Genomic DNA, 25,396 nt, shown 5'->3' with positions numbered 1-25,396 from the left:
CACTTAAAAGATACAGTTGGGCTGAATCGATTTTAAAAATCATGACCTAACAATACACTGCCTACAAGAAACTAACTTCACCTGTAAAGACACATACAGATGGCTGGGAACAATGGCATGCACCTGTAGTCCCTGCTACTAACGAGGCTGAGGCAGAAGGATATCTTGAGCACAGAATTCAAGGCCAGCAAGGACAACATGGTAAGACTCCATCTCTTTTATTTTATTTTTTTTTAAAGACACATATAGACTGAAAGCAAAGGGATGGAAAAAGATATTCCATGCATTGGAAACCAAAAGTGAGGAGGAATAGCTACATTTATGATAGATAAAACAGACTTTAAGTCAAAAACTGTAAAAAGAGACAAAGAGGGCCATCATATAATGATAAAGGGATCAACTCAGCAAGAAGATAAAACAACTATACATATATATGTACTCAATACCAGAGCACCTAGATAAATAAAGCAAATACTATTAGACTGGCTGAGGACTTGATTATCACACTCTCAGAATTGGACAGATCATCTAGATAGAAAATCAGCAAAGAGACACTTGATTTAAACTGCATTTTAGCCCAAATGGGCCTACCAGATATTTACAGAAGATTTCAACCAACAACTACAGAATACACATTTGCTTCATCAGCACATGCAACATTTTCCAGGATAGGCCACATATTAGGCCACAAAGAGGTCTCCAAACACAAAAGAATTGAAATTATATCAAGTATCTTTTCTGACCACAATAGCATAAACTAGAAATCAGTAACAAGAGGAACTTCTGAAAATGTACAGATATGAAACAAAACAGAAAACCCAGAAATAAATCTATGTATTTGCAGCCAACTGATTTTTGACAAAGGCACCAATACCATAAGTTGGGGGAAAGAACAGCTTCTTTAATAAATGAAGCTGAGAAAACTGGACATCTATATGCAGAAAAGTGAAACTAGACCCCTATCTCTCACCATACACAAAAATCAACTCAAAATGTATTAAAGACATATATGTAAGCCCCAAAACTATGACACTACTAGACGAAAACACAGGGGAAATGCTTTGGGACAGTGATCTGGGCAAAGATTTTACAGAAAAGACCTCGAAAGGACAGGGAACAAAGCAAAAATAGACAAACTGGATAATATCAAACTGAAGCTTTTGCACAGCAAAGGACAATCAACAGAGTGAAGAGAGACTTCAACAGACTGAAGAATGGGAGAATATTTGCAAACCATTCATCCAAAAGATGATTAATACCTGGAATATGGAATACTCAAACAACTCAATGACAACAAAAGGAAATAATCCAACTTAAAAATGGGCAAATAAGCTGAAAAGACATCTCTCAAAAAGTCATATAAATGGCCAACAAGTATATTAAAAAATGTTCAACATCACTAATCATCAAGGAAGTGTAAATCAAAACCACAATGAGATATCATCTCACTTCAGTTAGAAGAGCTATTATTGAAAAGACAAAAAATAACACACTGCCAAGGATGCAGAGAAGGGAATTCTTACACACTGTTGGTGGGAACACAAATTATTATAGTCATTATGGAAAAGAGTATAAATGTTCTCAAAAACCTAAAAATATAACTCATATGGTCCAGCAATCCTACTGACTAGGTATTTATCCAAAGGAAAGGAAATCAGTATACCAAGGAGATATCTGCATCCCCATGTTTATTACTACAGCACTGTTCACAATAGCTAAGATATAGAATCAATCTAAGTGTCCATCAACAGATAAAAGAAAAAAGGGGCCAGGCGCAGTGGCTCACGCCTGTAATCCCAACACTTTGGGAGGCTGAGGCAGGTGGATCACCTGAGGTCAGGAGTTCGAGACCAGCCTGGCCAACATGGTGAAACCCCATCTCTACTAAAAATACAAAAATCAGCCAGGTGTGTTGGTGCACTCTTGTAATCCCAGCTACTCAGGAAGCTGAGGCAGGAGAATTGCTTGAACCCAAGAGGCGAAGGTTGCAGTGAGCCAAGATCATGCCACTGCACTCCAGCCTAGGCGACAGAGCAAGACTCCATCTCACAAAAAAAAAAAAGGAAATGTGGTATATATACACAGTAGAATATGATTCAGCCATAAAAGAAGAAAATCTTGTCATCCAAGTTGTGCTCATAAAACTAGAGAATAGAATGCTGATTACTAGAAGCTGGGAATAAGTCAGGGAAGAGAAATTGGGAGAGGATAATTAATGAAAACAAAATTAAAGCTAGATAGGAGGAATATGTTCTAGTTGTTCTAAAGTCCTATACAACACTGTAGGATGACTATAGTTAATAATTGATTGTAAATTTCCAAACAGTTGAAGAGAGGATTTTAAATGTTTCCAACACAAAGAAATGATAAATGTTTGAGGTGATGAGTATGCTAATTACCAATTTGATTATTACACATTATACACATGTATCAAAATATCACACTGTACCCCATAAATATGTATAATTATAAAAATAATAAAAGTAAACAAATCAATATAAATACATACGTACATACATACATACATACATCCACTATGGGTAGCACAGGGAGAGCTCTGATGAGCATGAATTTTAACATGATTTCTATGAAATAGATTTAATTTTACAGCCTCAAAAAAAAAAAGTATAGCCCTATCTCACACCCCACAAAAATGAACTCAAACAGATAAAAGACCTAAATGTAAGAGTAACTATTAAACTCTTAGAAGAAAACATAGGCATAAATCTTCCATCCTGAGATTAGGCAACCCTTCTGACACCAAAAAACATAAGCAAAACAGCAAAATTTAAAACTTTTGTGCATCAAAACATAGCATCAAGAAAGTAAAAAGAAGGCCAGTTGTGGTGGCTCACACCTGTAATCCCAAAATTTTCAGGGGCCAAAGCAGGAGAATCACTTGGGCCCAGGAGTTTGAGACCAGCCTGGGAAATATAGTGAGACCCCATCTCTACAAAAAATAAAATATTAGCTGGGTATGGCGGTGCACACCAGTAGTCCCAGGTACTTGGGAGGCTGAGGCAGGAGAACTGCTTGAGCCCAGGAGGCAGAGGCTACAGTGTGCCATGATCGCACTACTGCCCTCCAGCCTGGGCAATAATGCAAGACCCTGTCTCAAAAAAAAAGAGTAATAAGACAACCCACAGAATGGAGAAAGTATTTGTAAATCATACGTCTGATAAAGGTCAATTATCCAAAATATATAAAGACTTCTACAACTCAACAATAAAAAGACAACACAATTAAAAATAGGAAAAGGATATGAAGAGGCATTCCTCTAAACAAGATATACAAATGGCCAATGAAAGGACACTATATGTCATTAGGGAAATGCAAATCAAAGCCAAAATGAGATACCATCTCACATCCACAAAGATGGCTATAACAACAACAACAACAACAAAAACAAAACAGACAACAACAAGTGCTGACAAGAACGTGGAGAAACTGGAACCCTCATACATTGCTGGTGGTGAGGTACAGCCACTTTGACAAACGGTGAGGCACCCTCTCAAAAAAGTTAAACACAATTACCACATGACCCAACAATTCCACTCTACATGTAAACCTAAGAAAAGTGAAAGCATATGTCCACACAAAAACTTGTACACATATATCCATAGCAGCACTATTCATAACAGTCAAAAAGTAAAAACAACCCAAATATCCATAAATTGCTCAATGAATAAACAAAATGTGATATATCCATGCAATGGAACATTGTCAGCCATAAAAGGGAACGAGGTCGTGATGCATGTTACAGCCTGGATGAACCATGAAAATATTACGCTACATTAAAGAAGCCAGACACAAAAGGCCACACAATGTTTGATTCCATTTACACGCAATATCCAGAATAAGCAAATCTATACAGACAGGAAATACACTAGCGGTTGCCAGGGGCTGGTGACAGAAGGGAGGAGTGAGTTACTGCTCAGTGCGTACAGGGTTTCCTTTTAGGGTGATTAAAATGTTCTGGAATTAGACAATGGTTGTACCACTTTGTGAACATAATAAAACATCACTGAATTATACACCTTAAAGGGTCAAGTTTATGGTGTATGAGTTATATCACAATAACAAAATTTTTAAATCTCTATACCAACTATTTTTCCCTCAGCAGCCAGAATGAACCTTTTAAAACACAAAGTAGATGATTTAACTCCTATGCTCAAACTTTGAGATGCTCTCCCATCTCACTTGAAATAAAATTCAAAGTCCTTACCTTAGCCTACAATGTCCTAAAGAATCGACTTCTCCGATTTGGGTAATGGGTATACTAGAAGCCCAATCCCCAGCAGGTATGCAATATACCCATGTAACAAACAAGCCCATATACCCCCTGAATCTAAAATACAGAATTGATTTGTCTGAATTCTTTGCCTATTACTTCTCACCCACCTCCCCACATCCATGCAGCCACCGGCCTCCTGGCTCTTCGTTAGTGTGCCAACCACTCTGTACCCTCAGGGTCTCTGTCTCCTCCCTCTACCTAGAAAATCTTTCCCCAGATAAATGCAAACCTGAGACCCAAACTCCAAATCTCAACTCAATGTCACTTCCTGAAAAAGGCCTTACCTGGCCACCCTACCCTTTCCCTATTTTGTTTTCCTCATAACATTTATCACAATCTCACGCATTATGTACTAAATTTATATATTATTTATCTTCTGTCTTACTATACTAGAATATAAGCTTCATGAAAAAAGAGGCTTGGTTTTTGTTCATGGTCATATCCCTAGAACCTTAAACAGTGTCTGCCAACTAATAGATTCCCAATATGATCTGTTCAATGAATAAATAAATGAATTTAATAAAATGTAAGAGAAAGTCACAACTAGGTCCTTTGAGATATTATCATATTAATAGAAACCGCTCACCTGTTCCAGGTTATTATACTGCACACGGCAATAACTGCAATATCCTTGTCTTTTCTGCATCTTGAATAAATAACTGAAGTCAGATGGCTACTGTCTTTGAATACTCAAGCTGAAAAACAAAAAGAAAAATGGTAAAAATCATAATTCCTTACTCTTATGAGGAAAATGGCTATGATAATTAGCAGAAAACAGAAAGTCACTTCTACTTCTAATAATTAGGAAAATATACAAGGCTGCCATGAGCCACTGAATAAATAAGTGAACCTGGAGCAGAGACAAGAACTATGTATCTTATGAAAGAGCAGTATTTGAAGACTAGATGACTAAATATTTAGTTTTTCTAATAACTTATTAGAGATATTAGATATTGATTTACTAACAAAGAATACAATATTCAATTTGCGAAGACCAATTACTTCTAAGATATTGTTATGGTATATTTACTATACTCTAATGGAGCTCATTAATTTCCCCATCATGTTTCCATATCAAACCCCAGATTATTTGACGACGTCTCATTCTCTGTTATCATGAGTGTAAAGACACCACATGGCATTTTCTGCTCAGCTCATAGAGAGGGAGATTTTTAAATAATTTATCCAACACAGTTGCTAAAAATCAGAACAACTAATTTAGCCTCTGAAACACAAAACACTTTTCTTCTGACAATTATGTAAGCCAGATAAATAGGAGGGATTTTTTTCCTATTACTGTTTAGATTTCTCTACAAATAAATAATTTTCCAGTTTCCACTCACCTAAAAGTATAATCCTTCAACATTACATACTGCATGGTTCCCAAACCAGGCTGAATACCCAAAATTTTAGTAGAGCTAGGGTGAGCCTAGGATTCAGAATTTTAAAAATTCCCCCAGTAATTTTCATGCCCAACCAATGTATTAACTGACACAATGTACATATAATTTATGATTATTTTAAGTAAAAAATTTAATGCAGTTTATTTGCTGCTTTGTTAAGCTGAAAACAGAATTACAAATAATTTTGTATTTCAATTAATTTAAGCATTCTTATCTGTTGGAAAATATATAACAATCATTCTATAACATGTTATGAGAATTTCTGCAATGGAAAAAATTTAATCATTAAAATCAATAACTGAAAAATGAAATCACAGCCTTAAAACCATAAGATGAGGGGAAAAAAGCTTCATTAAGTCAAAATGCTAGCGTAATATTTACTTACCTATTACTTCTTATTATGAGAAATTGATTTTCTGACTTCTCACATTTATGAGGAAAATTAATCAATTAAACCAGCCTCTGACACAAAAAACATGTAAGACATTACTTACTTAAAATTTGGTCTCTTTTCCACTAATTTACTTCACTTATTAACCTACAGCAATAAAACAGAACAAACTTTTATTTTAAATTGTACTTACACATAAGGCAAATTTCAAGCTGAGAGAACCTAGAGCTTAAATGTAAACTTTGAAAAATCCTAAAATAAACTTTTGGGGGATTGAAAACATAATTAAAACATTCATTGAATAACGGACAAAAGTAAACCATTAATCTAATATCACATACACACAAAATGTAAATACTTAAATATTTTTGGTCTTTAACCCTATGGCCCTTAACTCCTGTGGCATTATCACCTGCCACTTCCGTCATCTCTAGTGCCATAATGACAGTGAGTTACAATAAACCAGAAGCATGTGTTGGCATTTTTAAAAATTAACATGCCAGGACCCCATCAGAAACTTAGCAAATCAAAATCCCAGTGGTCAAGGGAACCCAGGACATACGTTATAAAGCATATTTAAAATGCTCAAGGTAGCCGGGCATGGTGGCTCATGCCTGTAATCCCAGCACTTTGGGAGGCCGAGGCAGGTGGATCGCCTGCGGTTAGGAGTTCGAGAACAGCCTGGCCAACATGGCAAAAACCTGTCAGTACTAAAAATACAAAAACTAGCTGGGTGTGGTGGCAGACGCCTATAGTCCCAGCTACTCGGGAGGCTGAGGCAAGAGAATCGTTTGAACCCAGGAGGTGGAGGCTGCAGCATGCCGAGGTCACACCACTGCACTCCAGCCTGGGTGACAGAGCGAGGCTTTGTCTCGAAAAAATAAAATAAAATAGAATAAAATAAAATGCTCAAGGTGATTCTGCTGTAAGTTGACTCAATAACATAAGTCATTATTTTTTATAAACTAATAAAACTTATTTATTAAAGGGATCATTTCTTTAGGGTCTGGATTTATATTACTTTGCATGCCTAAATAGGTATTTTTATACAAACTCTGAATTCTCCTAGAACCTGATATTTTTATAAAGTAACAAATTATTTACCTGGAGCAGAAAAGGTCAGGTATTTCATCAGCTGTATTAGTTCTGGCAAGTATCTGTAAATTAAAATAAAATCATTTTTTAAAAGAGGTCCCATAAGTGTCTACCATTGACCAAATAAATACATCCAGATATATTTTGAACGGTGACATGTTTCCAATAATATAAGAAAAAATATTAACTTTGGAGCACAAAGCACTTTACATACTATGACTCACTGAATCTCACACATGACCTCCTAAAGTTCTGGCGCAGTGACTGTGATGGCCCATCTAACCCACCATCAAACACTGCAGGTCTCTAGGTTCCTGGAACAGTAGCTGTAAAAGACTATAAGGCTCAATTGTGCCTCTGGTAAAGTTGAGAGCAAAAATGCTGTCAAACCCAAAATGAGCTTCATGAGAAACTTCCCGAGGCTCAGGTACCACGTTAGCTTTAACGAAAAATACTGTCAATTCTTTTAACACCTATCTATATCAATACACTATTAAGCAGAAGCATGTTTTTTATTCCTCCGCATTGTTGTAGGCAAAGTGCTGCTCCTTATCCAGGATCATTGGTTAAGAAAAAATTCCAACACATAGGCTCAAGAGAGCCAGTGACACCACGGTATAATCAAAGAATAACTATTAAGCACCCACTCAGCACAGAGTTCCATGCTAGAAACTTTAAGGGATAGAGACAAATATGAGACAAGTTTTCTTACCCTCAAAAAATTTAAAATGAAATTGGGAAATTAAAGCCAAAGAATGAGGTGCTGCCTAAGAAATGCCTCAGCAAAAATAATAAATGCTAATGAGTTCAACGCAAAGTTCAGTTTTAGCTAGAGTGGCGAGGGATGCCACTGTGGATATGGTTTTTTAACCAGATACTGGAAAATGGGTAGGATTTACTCACTCGAAGGTTGGGAAATGATACAACAAGCAAAGGTACGAAAGCAAGAAAATACAAAGTACATTTGGAGATAGTAAATTAATAAATTCAGCTGAATCTAAGGTTTCATTTGAGAATTTAAGGGGCAATAAACCAGGGCAAGTAGATTGGATTTTGACATGGTAGTATTCAAAAGCATACTAAAGAATTTACACCGTATCTTTAGGCACTGTGGAAGTTTTTTTGGAAAGAGGTATTCTTGAGAGTGCTTTAAGAAAATTCTGGAAAAATGATTCTCTCCTACTCAAAGGAGCTTTTCAAAGCGTAAGGGATATAACTATTAACTACTCAGCACCATTTCCTAAAATACTGGAGAATTACTTAATTCCCGAAATCTCCAAGTTAAGAGTCAGTATCCCTTAAAGCATAGTCATGTATGCTTACAAAATAAGAAAATACACATTTAATTTTTCTTTAAAAAATGACTTTTATTAATTTTTATTACAAAAGTAAAGCATTTATAATAGTACAATTATAAAAATAAAGAGCATAAAAATCAGCCATAATCTACCCACCATTAACATGTATCGTATTCGTCTTTGTTCTAAACATATTTTTACAAAAATGGGAAGGTACAGTACATTCTATTCTATAGCCACCCTCTCTCACTGAACCACATATAATGAGCACCTTCATATACCATTATAAAATGCTATCATAAAATAGAAGAAAATAGAGTAAAATAAAATAGAATGTTTAATGATTGCATAGTATTTCATTTTGTCAGTGTAGATAAAAGCCCTGTCAAGACAAGAACCAGTAGTTGGTGGGTTAACTTCTTAAAGTCAATCAGTAAGATAATTTTTTAAATGCACACATAACCTTAATATTTAACTTAAAACTTCTAAATGTATATATGTTTAAGATCAAATGGGGCTTTTTTGTTTCATTGGTATTTTTAGTATGGGGACTGTTGCTTTTTTTTGTTTTTTGGACAGATTAGCTAGAGTTTCGAGACATGTCTTTTCATAAACAACATCGTAATTCACCCGAGTTTCCATTTTTGTTCCTCTAAAGCAGAACAAAAATCTGAAGGCAGTTTCAAATCTGAGAGCAGAATTATCATCAATGTTAAACATTTTTCCCCAATGTCATACCCAGTTAAGTACTTTGCAAATATAGCCTTTTTATGAATCCAAAGCATTCTATTTATTTTTCATAAAAATAATAATGCTATTTTTAAAAAATGACTATGTTCACCTTCTTATTTCATTCATTTATGTAACATTTAAAATTGCATAAACCTATCCCGGGCAGTGAACAGAGATTTCTGAGCTACCCAGATGACTTAGGCAGAAATGTCTTAAAATAAAAATAAAACAGCATTTTGTTTTTGGTTTTTTTTTTAAAAGAAATATTTCTTGCACACCTGAGATCTGCACCAGCTGCAGAGGTAAACATGGATAAAAATATTTCTGAAATGAGTCTGGAGTTGTCGTGTGTGTATTTCTCAAACTGAGTGTGGCGTGGCAGTGTGGTAAGAACTAACAAAACCCACAATCCTCATAAAACATATTTTTCAACTGCCTGACAAAAGAGACATCAACTTAATTTGAAAAATAATAATAATAAGGAAAGACAATAGAAAGGCATTTGGTTTTCTGAATAAGACAATCTAAATTTTCCGTCCAGCAGGAGGGAAACAATTGAGGAGCAATGACAAAACAATGGCCGAATGCATAAAAAGACCACACTAATTCAGTGTCAGTTCCTCCACACAACACTACTAATTTTCAATTTTCCCCTTTTTTGGATTATCCACGCTATGCTGGCTTTCCTCTGGTGACAAGCATTATCCTAGACACCTCTATTCAGTCTTAATAAAATAATAATAGCTAATACTTAGTACTTAATCTGAGCCAGGCGCTCTGTCAACAGCTTCCTGTGCATTATCTCATCTAAATAACAAACAGCTTTATAAGGTAGCTGCCATGATTAATTCCCATTTAACAAATCAGGGAACTGAGGTTGAGAGAAAAGAGGTATCTTGTTGCAGGTCTCACACCAATAACCAGCGTAACTGAGATGTGATCACTGGTCAATTTGAGTAGTTTATGCTTTAACCTCTTAACGACTTAGACACTTCCTCTCTGTATTTTTAGGAATACTACTTGTTTTAATATTAGGTGAAAACAAATAATTAGGACTCTTATTTGCTGCAATCAACATCACCACTATTCCAAAGAAAAAATAAAACTAATGTCTAGTTTAATTGCATCTTGCTCATTTGAGTGCTGACAGTACCTTGGATTAGCGACTCTCAAGATTATTTAACATGACACACAGGAACCAATACATTTTTAATTACAACCGAGCACACACGCACAGGCACACACGCACACTTAAAAGATTTTTCACAAAACAATACTCTCATTACATGTAATGCAGTCTCATATTTTCTATGCGATCTTACTTTTTTAAATGCTAGTCACGACCCACTAAATTTCACAATGCACACGCGCACAGTTAAAATATTTTTCACAAAACAATACTCTCATTACATGTAATGCATTCTGATTTTTTTATGCGATCTTATTTTTTTTTAATGCTAGTCATGACTCACTAAATTAATTTCACCATTCAAGAACCGGCTGAAAAAACTCAGTTTGAAAAAACACTGCCTCCAATTATTATGCAGAGTAAACAATATTTTATAGAAACCAGTTCTTACCCTGAATTCAGCTTATTTCTATCCAAATCACTGGCCACTGCAGTGATACTTTATCAACTCTCTAACGAGTTGCTTTCTTGCCTTCTAGGCTTTGGGTTCAAACGATAGAGAAAAGGTCTTCCACGTATTAAGTGAAAAAAGCAAATAAACAGCCCTTATGTAACACACGTATATATGTTTGTGTATTAATTAAAAAGGAAGGAAAGATACCCCCCAAATTGTTAGCAGATTCTCTCGAGGAGGAGATCGCTACAGGCTGCCTCCGTCGTCCCTCCCCCTCCCCACACGTAGCATATTGCTGTAAAAAAGAAAAACAAAAACAAGCTATTTCCTTTAGGTGGGGGTGGGGTTTTGGTCCCTTGAGAACCAGTATCTTGTTATGCATTTTTTTCACGAGCTACCAAGAATCATCGCGTGAGATAATCGCAGGAGCTGGTAAGGCCCTTCTTAGGAGCAAGTAAAAACGATGGCGTAACACGACCACATTTACACAACTGTTGCACGGCGGTAGTAAAAGAATCATTAACACAAAAATCAAACGTTTTCAAATAAACCATAATCGCCCGAGGCTGGGAAAGGCCTAGGTCTGGGGCCAGCTGGACCCAACGCAGGGCACTGGGGGAAGGGGGTGTGTGGACAGGTGGCTCGGGATCTCGGCCCCACAGGTGCCCAGGGGCAAGACTCCGCGGGTTCCCGGCCCTCAATCCGACCCCGCAGACCGCCCCCTCCCCAAGCCCGGACCCTAGGCCTAGTCCGCCGGCCCCTCTGACCCAGGGCCCCGGACAGAAGCGCAATGCAGCCTGCGCCCCACCTCCTTCCCTCGCCCCGCCACCTCGATCCCGGCCCGGAGCCGCCGACACCTCTCACGCAGCAGGGGCAGAAAGGGACGCGGGGTGGGGGGAAGCCGAGGACCTGCGAGGCGGCCGCGGGAGCCCAGCGAGCGGTCCTGGCGTCCCTCGGGAAGAAGGCGCCCCGGGCGCCCGGCGAGCAGGCCCCGCCCGCGGGCGTCGCCCCGGCCGCGCCCCGCCCCCGCCGCGGCACTCACCTCCGCGGAGGCTGCCCGGATTCCTTCCGGGCCGCGGTGGAGACCGAGGACCGAGCCGGGCGCTCTCCCTTCTTATTCCGGTTCCGTGGCGGCGCCCGAATCCCAGACCGTCCGAGCGCCGCGGCCCCGCTGCCCGCGGAGCCAGAAATAGGCGACTTCGGCCCCTGCGGTCCGGAGGGGAGAAGCGGCGCGGGAGCGTCTCTCAGGACGCGGGCCCCGAGTCGCGACTCCACTCACGCAGGCATCCAAGGCAACGTGGCGTTGCAACCCTGATGGAGGTTTGACGTCAGGGAAGGTGCGAAAACCAGACCCCTTCTGACGCAGGAGCGGCGGGACCGCCCCCTGCCCGCCCACCCACTCACTCACTCTCCCACCCGGGCGGAGGAGCCCCTTCCTCCCCTCCAGAAGCTCTTAAAGCGGACACTTCCTCCCTGGTCAGGGCCCCACTCCGGAGCTTGGGAAATCTATCGCGTTCCAACGAAAATGACTAGACTCATAAGCACAGTTGGGACACGAAGTAGAGACCAAGGTTTTAGCGTTTGAGGGTCCAAATAAAAACTGCTTGCCAATTCAAAGCAACGTATGAATGTAGAAAAGAAAACGGGGCTAAGAGAGCTAGTCGTTTCCGTTTCCATGCCTATTTCATAGTGAGGTGCATCTCACAAAAGCTGCTGTTCAATGAGCGCTTGCTCTGTGCTAGGCACCGTTTAAGGTTTCTATACGTTATTGCATTTCATTTCAGAGTAACTCTGAATGAATCCTATTATTGTCCCCCTTTGACAAATTGAGAAAACTGAGGCTTAAAGAAGTTAGGTATTCAAAGATCTATCCTGCACATTAAAGGGTTACAAATATTAACAAACAACATTAGGTCATGCAATTATATTCACTGCGCTACCCATTACGAATATAGTTGTGAGCAAAAACAGTTTAAGTGTAACGGAGATCACAAACCTAAATGAATCACACTACTGAATATGAAATTATAATCTGCGATAAGAAGGTTCTGAAACACCTAAACCAATTTTACTAAAATGGAGAGAGGCCCTGTTGCAAAGCTTATGTCTAATGTAAAAATAATCTTAAAATGAGCTACTTTGCTCTTTGGCTGTAGCTGTAATTGTCGTTACCCTTTTTAGTAAGCTTGTGATTTTGTCCCTTTAAAGAACAAAAAACAAAACAAAACAAAACAAAACCTTGCCCATCGCTTTTGCGTCCATTGTTTTTATTCTTTCTGTATTTCTCAGCTCCTTCTTCCCCCACTACATCTTTCTCTCAGTTTAAACTTGGGCTCCTGCAACTGTTCGATTTATAACCTCCCTTAGATTTAACATACCAAAAAGTACGGATTTCTTTTAAGGCAAGTTTTTTCCACATCCCAACTTTGGAATTATAGAAAATCCACTATACATTGATCGAAGCACCATGACATTATGTATTTCACAGATGCTAAGCCATGTTTTTCCCCACATTTTAACATCTGTGAAATCAAGATGCATCTTATAAACTCTCGTTGACCGGGTGGCAGTACAGACCTGGTTGTCATTACCTCCACGTATTACAACGTGGATGTTGCTGTGCAGGTTGTCCTCATTTCAACTGAGATAAGTGCATTGTTTAATAAAACCCATAACCCTAGGAGGAAGGGAATTAACAGACAAAAGTCACTCAAACTTGGAGAGAGATTTTCCTAGGGAAAGAGGGAAGATTTGCCTGGAGAAGAAGATTTTCCTAGGACCAAAAAGAGATTTCCCCAGCATTTAGAAAAGAAAGAGATGGGACTGGCTAAGAACTAGTAGTCTTCTGGGAGCCCTGAGTTACTTACCAAGTACATTCATTCTTGATGGATTTTGAGAACCCATATATGAACAGTTAAATACTATGCCTACTTGCACCCCCCAAAAGTGAAATAACTTCGATATTATTCTTGATAGCCTGATTAGTCAGTTACAACCCCTATAGATTTTATTCAATAACACCATTGAAGGAGGAAAACAAGTCCTGAATGTTTTACGTGAAAACACAAAATTGACATATTCAGGTGAGATCAAGAAGGTGCCAGCATCAAAACTTGCAGAATAAGATCAGCTGCTTGGAAGAAAATCCTGCATACAATAGTGCAGCATTCTTCCTTCCTTTCTCTCCCTCTCTGTTTTTTTTGTTTTTGTTTTTGTTTTTTTTTGAGACAGGGTCTCCTTCTGTCACCCAGGCTGGAGTTCAGTGGCGCAAACACGGCTCACTGCAGCCTCGACCTCCCAAGCTCAAGCGATCTTCTTGCCTTAGTCTCCAAAGTGGCTGGGACCACAGGCGTGTGCCACCATGTCTGGCTAATTTTTTTATTTCTTGTAGAGACGGGGGTTCTCACTTTTTTGCCCAGGCTGGTCTCGAACTCCTGGCTTCAAGGGATCCTCCCACATTCACCTCCCAAGGTGCTGAGATTACAGATATGAGCTGTAACTGTGCCCAGCTGGAGCATTCTTAAAGTTAGATGCATCACCAACACTTTTGGTGGAAAGCTACAGCCATGGACAACTGATTCAAAAAGTGATTCATAAAAGTTGAGCTCTGGGCTTGGTGCGGTGGCTCACGCCTGTAATCCCAGCACTTTGGGAGCGCGAGGTGGGCGGATCACCTGAGGTCAGGAGTTTGAGAGCAGCCTGGCCAACATGGCGAAACTCCATCTCTACTAAAAAAAAAACACAAAAATTAGCCAGGCATGGTGGTACGTGCCTGTAATCCCAGCTACTGGGGAGGCTGAGGCAGGAGAATCACTTGAACTTGGGAGGCGGAGGTTGCAGTGAGCTGAGACCGCGCCACTGCACTCCAGCCTGGGTAACAGAGTGAGACTTCGTCTCAAAATAAATAAATAAATTAATTAATTAAAAAAATAAATAAAATGAAAGTGGAGTTCCGAATATGAAGTTTCTGAAATACCTAAACCAATTTTACTTATATTTCTCTTTTTATGCATTCACAAGATCAATGCATAATAAATGTGTCAAAGTCTGAGAGTGCTCTTTTACTGAGTATGAAATAAAAATAGGCCAGGTATGGTGGCTCGCACCTGTAGTCCCAGCAATTTGGGAGGCTAAGGCGGGAGGATCGCTTGATCCCAGGAGTTCAAGACCAACTTGGGAAACAGCGAGACCTCATCTCTACAAAAACTACAAAAAAATCAGCCAGGCATGGTGATGCATGCCTGTAGTCCCAGCTACTCAGGAGGCTGAAGCGGGAGAATCACCTGAGCCCGGGATGTAGAGGCTGCAGCGAGCCGTGATCGCACCACTGCATTCCAGCCTGGACAACAGTGTAAAACCCTGTCTCAAAGAGAAAAAAGAAAAAAAAAGAAAAACACTAAATTACAAGAAATTGTTGTGTTATAGTTTAGTTGGCAAAATTTTTCTTCCAACATGATACTATCATGAAACATCAAAGGGAGTGCCATTCTGCATCAGATCAGCAGTCCGCACAAACCAGATTTCCGTCTACTGGCAATGGGCACGTTTTGTGGGAGAGCTTAGTTATCTATAAGGTTAAGCTCCAAAAGTTGTAATTTCCCCCTCAATTCTTTATTAACCCATTACAGATCTAAACACATTACACATCTAAACATATTTAAAGGACCTTAGAGATCAGGATTGGGTTTGTATGTACTTCATTTCCTCCCCCAACATATTTGGTCCAGGGAGAAAAAAGTGCTGAGTATGTGTTATTTCACATGCTTCCTTCTTTTAAGGAACACCAAAACCTGCTCTTTTGTGTCTAGAAAGCACTCCAATAATGCCTACATTTTGTAAGCCATTTAAGCTAATATTAGGCTAATGTCTTAAGGAAAGGCTATTGGGAAAAAACAAGATCTCATAGCTGGGTCATAAAAGAATTTAGATTTCACCAATTTAGAGTGTGGACTATGTCTTTTCCCAAATTCTATTACTGTGTGCTTCATTCTACCTATTTACAGTCAGGTGAGGTCATTATAAAGCTTTTACCCCGAAGCCTGGCATGTTAGGTTTTTAAAAAGTAAAATGTTTTCTTTAAGCATAAAGGGATTCATGCACATGCCCCATCCAAATCATTATTTTAAAATAATTGTGGGCCGGGCACGGTGGCTCACACCTGTAATCCCAGCACGTTGGGAGGCTGAGGCGGGCGGATCATTTGAGCTCAGGAGTTCAAGACAAGCTTGACCAACATGGTGAAACCCCATCTCTTCTAAAAATAAAAATTTGGCTGGGCATGGCGGCCTGCACCTGTAGTCTCAGCTACTCAGGAGGCTGAGGCAGGAGAATCGTTTGAACCCGGGAGGTGGAGGTTGCAGGCAGCCGAGATCACACCACTGCACTCCAACCTGGAAGACAGAGTGAAGACTCCATCCCAAAAAATAAATAAATAATAAAATCAAATTAAATTAATGTGAATGGTCAGAAAACATCTTCATTTTGTCATGTTGATTCCTCCCTGTAAAACAGATAAAAGTTTCATTTGCAAGGTAGAGGGAAAGATGGTAGTGTTAAATGTCCTCATCTTCCTGGTTGTTGGAACAAAAATGTTGATGAAGAAAATGCAGGCCGGGCGCGGTAGCTCACGCCTGTAATCCCAGAACTTTGAGAGGCCAAGGCGGGTGGATCACGAGGTCAAGAGATCGAGACCATCCTGGCTAACACGGTGAAACCCCCTCTCTACTAAAAATACAAAAATTAGCTGGGTGTGGTGGCGTGTGCCTGTAGTCCCAGCTACTCGGGAGGCTAAGGCAGAAGAATTGCTTGAACCTGGGAGGCAGAGGTTGCAGTGAGCCGAGATGGTGCTTCTGCACTCCAGCCTGAAGACAGAGTGAGAATCCGTCTCAAGAAAAAAAAAAAAAAAAAAAAAAAAAAGGCAGGCTGGGTGCAGAGGCTCATGACTACAGTCCCAGTTACTCAGGAGGCTGAGGTGGGAGGATTGCTTGAGCCCAGGAAGTCAAGGCTACAGTGATCTGAGATTGCATCACTGCACTCCAACCTGGGCAACAGAGTGAGACTGTCCAAAAAAAAAAAAGAAAGAAAGAAAGAAAAAAGAGAGAGAGAAAGGAAAGGAGGAAGGGAAGGGGAGGGGAGGGCGCGGTAGTTCATGCCTGTAATCCTAGCACTTTGGGAGGCTGAGGCAGGCGGATCATTTGAGGTCAGGAGTTTGGGACCAGCCTGACCAACATGGTGAAACCCCGTCTCTACTAAAAAATACAAAAAAATTAGCCGGGCTTGGTGGCACGCACCTGTAATCCCAGCTACTCGGGAGGCTGAGGCAGGAGAATCGCTTGAACCCAGGAGGTGGAGGCGGAGGCTGCAGTGAGCCAAGATCGCGCCACTGCACTCCAGCCTGAGCGACGGAGCAAGACTCCGTCAAAAAAAAAAAAAAAAAAGAAAGAAAGAAAGAAAAAGAAACAATGCATGTTAAAGTATATGGCTTCAAGTTGCAGAAGTATACAGTAGACAGTTGCAGAATGGCAGTATAACTAAGTGTGGGGAGAAGAGTACAAGGGGAAATCGTGCAAATGAGTTATTAATAACTCCTCATCTGTCATGTAGGAATTTAATATATTATATAATGTCTACAGCCAGCAAATCACTGAATAGCAATATAAGCCTTTTTTAATATAAACATACAGATGATCCACCTAGGACAAAATAATTTTTAAAAATAGAGACCGAGTCCCACTCTGTCACCAGGCTGGAATGCAGTGGCATGTAATTCACTGCAGCCTATAACCTGAGCTCAAGCGATCATCCTGCCTCAGACTCCCAAGTAGTTGGGACTACAGGTGCACACCACCGCATCAGGCCGATTTTTTTTTTCTTTAGAGATGGGGTCTTGCTATGTGGCTAAGGCTGGTCTCAAACTCGTGGCCTCAAAGGATCCTCCCACCTTGGCCTTCCAAAGCACTGGGATTACAGGTATGAGCCACACCACACCCAGTTCAAAGTAAAATTTTAAAAATAGTTGCTTCTGCTTATCAGGAGTAAATGTGGGCAAAGGAGTTGCAGGGGTAAGAAACTACAAGTATAAAATCATGATAACATTTTCCCCCACATGAATTTAAAATTATGCATAGTGTGATTTTTAACTTCTCAGCTGTAGTCTTTACATTGTATTCTTCCTTCATTCTAGTCTTTTCCACTTTACGTTGTATGGAAACATTTGTAATACACCTCCTTCATACAGGCATAGCTGGGGTGTTTGTTTCCAATAATTCTCTACCAATTCTTGCCATATTCTACTCCTTTCTCTTTTTTCTTTCTCTATTGCCCCTCTTTCTTTTTAACTCACACGTTTTTTTCTCCTCCTTTCTCTTTTCCTGCTAGTAGAAACACAATCGGTAGCCCTCAAAGAGTGCTTTTAACATCTGTTGATAATTGGGGCTGAAAATGCTATGAACGTCACACTTGTTTCTTTCTTAAATTCAAAAATCATCCAAAGTTTATGTCCTCTAGAGATTTAACTTTAAAGAAAGAATTACTATTGCCTTTTAGACAACGAGGTCATCAATATGAAAACGATATTACTGGCCGAGCGCAGTGTCTCACACCTGTAATCCCAGTACTTTGGGAGGCTGAGGCGGGCGAATCACCTGAGGTCGGGAGTTCAAGACCAGCCTGACCAACATGGAGAAACCCCGTCTCTACTAAAAATACAAAATTAGCCGGGCGTGGTGGTGCATGCCTGTAATCCCAGCTACTCGAGAGGCTGAGGCAGGAGAATCGCTTGAACCTGGGAGGCAGAGGTTGCTGTGAGCCGAGATCGCGCCACTGCACTCCACCCTTGGCAACAAGAGCAAAACACCGTCTCAAAAGAAAAAAAAAAGAAAACTATATTATTGAGCTGTTCTATTTAAACTCAGACATTTTCAGCAGTTAACTTGCAACAATAAAGCAATTTATATTCAAATAGAATAACTCTATAAGGAAGAATTTAGAGGCTGTGAATTCCACAGATACTATTTTTTAAAATTAATTGGTAGTGTTCAAATATTAGGATATGGTAAGGACTCCAGAAAATGTTGTTATGCTAGAGCACTACAAGTCAAATTGGATTAACTGTATGTTCTTATTTTCTGTATTATTGATGCAATTAGGGCTTTTCGGACCTGGGAAACCACCTCTCTCAGGTTTAACTCATTCCCAGAGATAACAAACAGCTTGCCTGCCAGCACGCCTTTGCTATGCAAACCAACCAATCACCTGTCCACCACCCCTAGCCATCTCCTTTTATCAGAACTCTACAGCCTGGGACACTATCCCCTGTCCTATTTACTATAGCGCCAGGTACTAGACCACCAGGGACCCACCCTATAACTCAGAATTCGCTGAAACCATGCAAACTATCTAATCCTAAATTTGCACCACTTGCTTACTTTGTTTTGCCCTTCTTTCCTGAAAATATCATAATAAAGGCTCTGCCAGCAGTTCCCCTCTCTCTACACTTCCTCACCCCAATTTGTCACTTTCCTGTGTGGCCCTGTGTAGTATGCCTGCCTCCCATGTCTTGGGAATTGTGGGTATAATAAAAAATGTGCCGGGCGTGGTAGCTCATGCCTGTAATCCCACCACTTTGGGAGGCCGAGGCGGGCAGATCACGAAGTCAGGAGTTTGAGACCAGCCTGGCCAACATGGCAAAACCCCGTCTCTACTAAAACTAAAAAAGTAGCCGGGAGTGCGGCACGCGCCTGTAATCCCAGCTACTCGGGAGGCTGAGGCAGGGAGAATTGCTTGAATCCGGGAGGCAGAAGTTGCTAGGAGCTTAGATTGCACCACTGCACTCCAGCTTGGGCAACAGAGCGAGACTCCATCTCAAAAAAAAAAAAAAAAAAAAAGAAAGAAAGAAAAGAAAAGAAAAAGAAAAAACAGTATTCCTTTCTGGTGATCATTTGCGTGTCTGGTGTGTGTGCCTTACTATACCTGCTCAAAAACAAGGCCAGGGTATATTTTTAGAACAGTTAGTACAGCGAGCAAGCTAGGTGGTGTACACCACATGGAGACAATGAGTCTGTAGAGTGCTTAGTAACTGGCCCCAGCAGACGGCAGCCACTGCCTGAGAGGGCACCCCAATGTTGGCACCTCGCTGCTTGCTGGCTACTGCTTGTGTTGTTTTTTAATGGGTATTACCATGATTTTTCAACCTAAAACTGGGGGGCTGGAAAAGCTGAGTTCTCCCTGAGCTGTCCCATAGATTGCGGTGAGGAGCACCACGCTGTGTAGATTACCGTACGGATCACCATGCACAGTGCCAAGCAGCAGAGAAGGAAGAGTGCAGAACCCTTGGCACATGAAAACCCCATCCGAATCCCTGCACTGAGACCTGATCAAACAAGTTTGGCTTCTGGCAGCATAAGGCTGTGTCCCTAGAATGATCCCAGGCCCCTAAATAGTGCCTGCCTGAGAAAGCTAAGTGCTGCCAGGAAAATCTACTATGTGCTCTAGCCAGCACACATCTGATGATAGCTCCTTGACCACCCTTTCTTAGGGCACTTACCAAAAAGTCCTCACAATTGTAACTCAGGAGCATCTCTCTCAAGGATCTGAGAGCCATTCCTTCAAAATATAATCATCAAGAAGGATAAGGCCTCCGTCTCCAACTCTCTGTGGGAGGATAGATCCCTAATTCAGATAACTGCCTGCTAGCAGACACAGCTGACCTAATCACATTTATATTGACCAATGCTTTGTACTCTTTTCTTTGGAGCTTGGAAGTCATTTAATCTGGAAACATTATTCAATATATATGCTTAAATCACAAACAACAGTTCACAAGTGTATATATATTGTTTCCTGGATAACACACTGAAGAGTCAAAAGTGATAAGAAGCACATTTAGAGCAATATCCCTAGAATTAAAATTAATTCTAGAACAATGCCAAAGAGCCAAAATTATATTACTGTGCCTAACAATGCAAAAAGTGTAGGTTTTCTCCATTCAGTTGGGCATTGATTATATATTACCCATATAGTATTTCAATCAGAATCAAAATTTTCAGATGCATTACCACTAATAATGGGAAAAGTTCTTAAACCTTGTTCCCCTCCGGCTCTAAGTTGGTACAAATGTTCTTTCATGTGCTGAGAAATATGGCAAATTCACCCTTCTATGCCAGGTACTGCAATTACTGCTGATGGCTTATCTGATTCTTCCTCGAAGGCTGTTAATAACGATGATTTGTTCGTAGTAGTAATCAAATTCATTCAATGGCCTGAAAGACACTGCTTCCTTCCCTACAAAATTTTTATCGATTAAAAGTGATTCATGATGACTGTGGAAGGTACTTGTACAGTTTCTGTGTCAAACATTCAAGAACAACTATCAGGCATAACGTAACTATCTTTCCCATGTGCAATATATTGTTTATAGCAGCAAGAAGGTAAATTTTTTTCGTATGGTCCTTGAACTTTCACAGTATCTCTTATCATTCAGTGTCCCAGTTCTGCATCTGAATTGAGTCCAAATTCTATTCCAACAACTTGAGAAAAACTCCCACCAAAAGCTGAATATTTGTTAACCTCATTTTCAAGACCTTCAAGCAGCTGTGCCTGTGTTACTCTGACAACTAAAACTGGGGTCCACTATGAGTAAGATAGCCAAAAAATCACGCAAAGCGAAATTTCCCACTGGATGTATTCAATTAGATCTGGAAGTACCTGTATGAAGCAATGCTACATTGGCATGAATAGCTTCCAACGTGGCATTAGTTACCAAATTTCCAACGTTGCTTCGGTTCTTCTTACAGTAATTTCACAGCTATATAATTCTGTATCAATTGGGTGGAGAACTTCTAACATACACACGTCCAAGAGGTTCAGAAGTAAATCTATCATCAACATTACTGAGAAATCAGATGAAGTGCATTTGTTTCATAGATTCTTCCAAAATATTCACACCGAAATCAAACTTGTGGTTTCCAAAAACTGCAAAATCACCGGGTGCAGTGGCTCACACCTATCATTTTAGCACTTTGGGAGGCTGAGGTGGGAGGAGGATTGCTTGAGGCCAGGAGTTCAAAACTAGCCTGGTCGACATGGTGAGACCTCTGTCTCTATAAAATAAAATAATATAATATAAAACAAAACATTAGTTAGGCGGTGTAGTGCGTGGGTGCCTGTGGTCCTAGCCACTTGAGAGGCTGAGGTGGGAGGATCGCTTGAGCTCAGGAGGCTGAGTAGGTAGTGAGCTGTGTTCCCACCAATGCACTCCAGCCTGGATGACAGAATAAGACCCTGTCTGAAAAAGCAAAGCAAAAACTGCAAAAGGTACTTCCGATTCATTAATATAGGAATCGTATGCTTTCCTTTCGTTATGGTACTTAAAACTGAGGCATTTAAGCAATCGCCACTAAAAATCAAAAGTGGATTCAGAAAATTGAAGTTTTTCACAGCTGCTGCAAATTTCCGTTTATTAGTTTACTATAAAGGAAATTACCACGTATGCAGATGAACAGCCAAAGGGAAGAGATACACAGGGCAAGTGCGCGGTGGGAGCGGGAAGGTTCCACGTCCTCTCTGGGAGGACACCCTCCAGGAACCTCCATGTGCTTCGCTATCCGGAAGCTCCCCTTTGCACTTTTTCACTTCCCCGACACTTCGGAGCTCCTTTATTCCCGTCTCCCTCATTCTTTCTTTAAAACACCCAAATCACCTCTGCCGAAATCGGAATAGAGCTCAGTTCCTTCCCTACTTTCAGTAGTTACTGAATAAAATCTGTTTTTTCACCACTTTAACTCACGTCCAACTGTGTTTCTGACAATGGTCTGGTAGGCAACTCGGGTCCAGATGGGAACCACTTACCTCCTGCAGTTTGGGTATCCAGTGGGGAATCGGACTTCACATCCAGTGTCTGAACAAGCATTTATTCAGGCACATTGAGGACAGGTTTTCATTTTTTCAATTCTTTTTTTTTTTTTTTCCTCCGAGGCAGAGTTTCACTCTTGTTGCCCAGGCTGGAGTGCAAGGGCGCGATCTTGGCTCACTGCAACCTCCACCTCCTGGGTTCAAGCAATTCTCCTGCCTCAGCCTCCCAAGTAGCTGGGATTACAGGCATGCGCTACGACGCCCAGCTAATTTTGTATTTTTTAAGTAGAGATGGGGTTTCATCCTGTTAGTCAGGCTGATCTCACACTCCGGACCTCAAGTGATCCACCCGCCTCAGCCTCCCAAAGTGCTGGGATTACAGGCATGAGCCGCCGCGCCCTGCCTGATTCTTAACAATTCTGAGTATACTCTCAGAAGCTGGGTTAGAGTCCCAGGCTTCTTTTGAAAAGTACCTCCTAGGCTGGAAGTTCTTGCTGGCTCCTTGTTCTGATTAGAATTCATTCCCTGACCCCTGGAAAATTTTGTTTCCTGGCTCCTCACGACATCTTTCTGTTCTCTCTATTTGAGCCTGTTTCTCTCACAGGAACTTCTCAGTCAACCGAAACCCCTGTTCCTCCAATCCTGCGTCACCACGATGGTCCCAATACTGGCCGGGTTCTTTCTCCGCGGCAAAAGTTTACTGAAGATCTTGAATTACAATGGCCCTCTGGGGCTCCTCGGATATCCCCAAATTAATCCACCTAAAGGGACACCCAGAACAAAAAGGAACAAAATTCTCAGATGCATGATGGTCTGCTTATTTAAGGAAGACGCCAAAAAACAGTGAAATAATTCATACCTCACTCAAACCACTGAGGCTTTTACATCATGCCTTCAGAAACACGTTTCTAACCCAGAAAACCCCATAGCAATTCCATATCCTGTTCCCAGCTCTCTCCTGCATCCTTCTCTCCCAGAATGTCCTCTGCCAACTGAACCTCAATGCCCCTCAACTCCCTGTAACCTTAAGATTCATTGGGCCCTGATCTCCTACAGATGAAGCCAGGGTACAGCAGGCCCCTGTTCCCAAGCTAGACTGAGGAAAGAGGCATAATTTAAACTTCGGTCTTGGTCTGAATTATATGCCGTCACCCGTGAAAGGAAAGGAAAAGGAAAATTTCCTGAACAATTTAGAATTGTCCTGGGGTCATACTCTCCCTGACTTATAGCAATGTAACCAGCTCTTGGTTGAACCTGGAGATGCCGCCTTTTGGTTTAAAAAAAACCAAATGGACCACCATTTCCGGGGACCTTTTTTCTCAGCCTATCCCTGACCCCTTCTGAAGACTGAAAGAAATAAGAGAGAAACTACTGGGAGGCATCCCTTAGTTCTATCCCCTTTGCTCTTCACATTTTTGAGTAGCTGACCAAAACCAATCAGCCATATACTCAAAACTGTATACAACAAAGGGATGAAACTGTGGCAAACTATCGTCATCGACTGGAGAAAACAAGGAAGGAGCATTCAGGGTGGGTACTGATTTCCCAAAAAAACCTCTGCTGTGGCCACTAGAACATGGTAAATGGTCTCAGGGTGGAGTTCACACATCACAAAAAAATAATATCAATGCCTGGTCGCGGTGGCTCAAGCCTGTAATCCCAGCACTTTGGGAAGCTGAGGTGGGCAGATCACGAGGTCAGGAGATCGAGACCAGCCTGACCAACATGGTGAAACCCCATCTCTACTAAAAATACAAAAATTAGCTGAGCGTGGTGGCGCACGCCTGTAATCCCAGCTACTCAGGAGGCTGAGGCAGGAGAATCACTTGAACCCAGGAGCGGGAGGTTGCAGTGAGCCAACATCGTGCCATTGCACTCCAGCGTGGGTGACAGAGTGAGACTCTGTCTTAAAAAAAAAAAAAAAAAAAGAAAAGAAAAGAAAAGAAAAAATAATATCAACTAGAAAAATGCAGACATGTATGAGCTTCAGACATTAGTCCAACAGTATAAAGGTAGCATTTCCAAAGAATTGGAAAACACAGAGGTTTGTGGCAATGCAATCAATGTAATCACAACAATTAGAAAAACCCTAAGATTTTAACCCATGGGGCAAGCTCCAAAATCATGGGTTCCCAGTGATCTGGAAGCTTGTCAATACTGTAAAGAAAAAGAACACTGGGTCCAGAATTGCCCAGCTCTCAAGAGGAGAGAAAACTTTCAGGGCCCTTCTCTTAGAAAATCACTGACTCCCCTCCGAGGAAGTAAATGTCCAGCACTTTCAACTGCCACCAGACTCAAAGTTGAAAGGCACTTCACCATGTTTTTTTAATTAATTAATTAATTTATTTATTTATGAGACAGAGTCTCGTTCTGTCGCCTGACTGGAGTACAGTGGCATGATCTCGGCTCACTGCAACCTCCACCTCCTGGGTTCAAGCGATTCTCCTGCCTCAGCCTCCCAAGTAGCTGGCACTACAGTTGCGCGCCACCACAGCCGGCTAATTTTTGTATTTTTAGCAGAGACGGGGTTTCATCATGTTGGCCAGGCCGGTCTCGAACTCCTGACCTTGTGATCTGCCCGCCCCAGCCTCCCAAAGTGCTGGGATTACAGATGTCAGCCACCGCGCCTGGTCCACGTTTCTTATTGATACCAATATCTGGACTGCACAATCATCTACCCTTAACACCACCCACCACCCCGGTTCCTGTGCTCCTTCCTCAGCATTACCAGACTTTTTCAGTAGCAGGTT

General features: G+C 41.0%; 1 protein-coding gene and 1 long non-coding RNA gene across 23 annotated transcripts in view; both read right to left on the bottom strand.

Moving 5' to 3' along the window:
• ZDBF2 (zinc finger DBF-type containing 2) overlaps positions 1–12,238 on the bottom strand; it is a 39,865-nt gene extending 27,627 nt beyond the window's left edge. For 2 of the 22 annotated variants that reach the window (XM_009444095.5, XM_009444103.5), the window contains exons 1-4: positions 11,839–12,130; positions 7,193–7,245; positions 6,192–6,235; positions 4,881–4,989 (exon numbers count right to left, since the gene is read on the bottom strand). In XM_009444095.5, coding sequence (XP_009442370.4) covers positions 4,881–4,940 — 60 coding nt within the window. In that variant the 5' untranslated portion in view covers positions 4,941–4,989; positions 6,192–6,235; positions 7,193–7,245; positions 11,839–12,130. Of the gene's footprint in view, positions 1–4,880; positions 4,990–6,082; positions 6,160–6,191; positions 6,236–7,192; positions 7,246–11,604; positions 11,812–11,838 lie in introns of those variants that run through there. The other 20 variants (XM_063790676.1, XM_063790674.1, XM_063790668.1 and 17 more) reach the window with 18 other exon arrangements.
• A 7,339-nt stretch (positions 12,239–19,577) lies between these two features.
• The window catches only part of LOC134808000 (uncharacterized), a 68,450-nt gene continuing 62,631 nt past the window's right edge, over positions 19,578–25,396 (bottom strand). Inside the window, exon 6 of the long non-coding RNA XR_010149833.1 lies at positions 19,578–23,407. This is a non-coding gene — a long non-coding RNA (uncharacterized LOC134808000). The remainder of the gene's footprint in view (positions 23,408–25,396) is intronic.

Source organism: Pan troglodytes, chromosome 13 (assembly GCF_028858775.2).
Source record: "Pan troglodytes isolate AG18354 chromosome 13, NHGRI_mPanTro3-v2.0_pri, whole genome shotgun sequence".
Classification (NCBI taxonomy): Eukaryota; Metazoa; Chordata; class Mammalia; order Primates; family Hominidae; genus Pan; species Pan troglodytes.
This window is presented reverse-complemented; position numbering and strand designations above follow the sequence as displayed.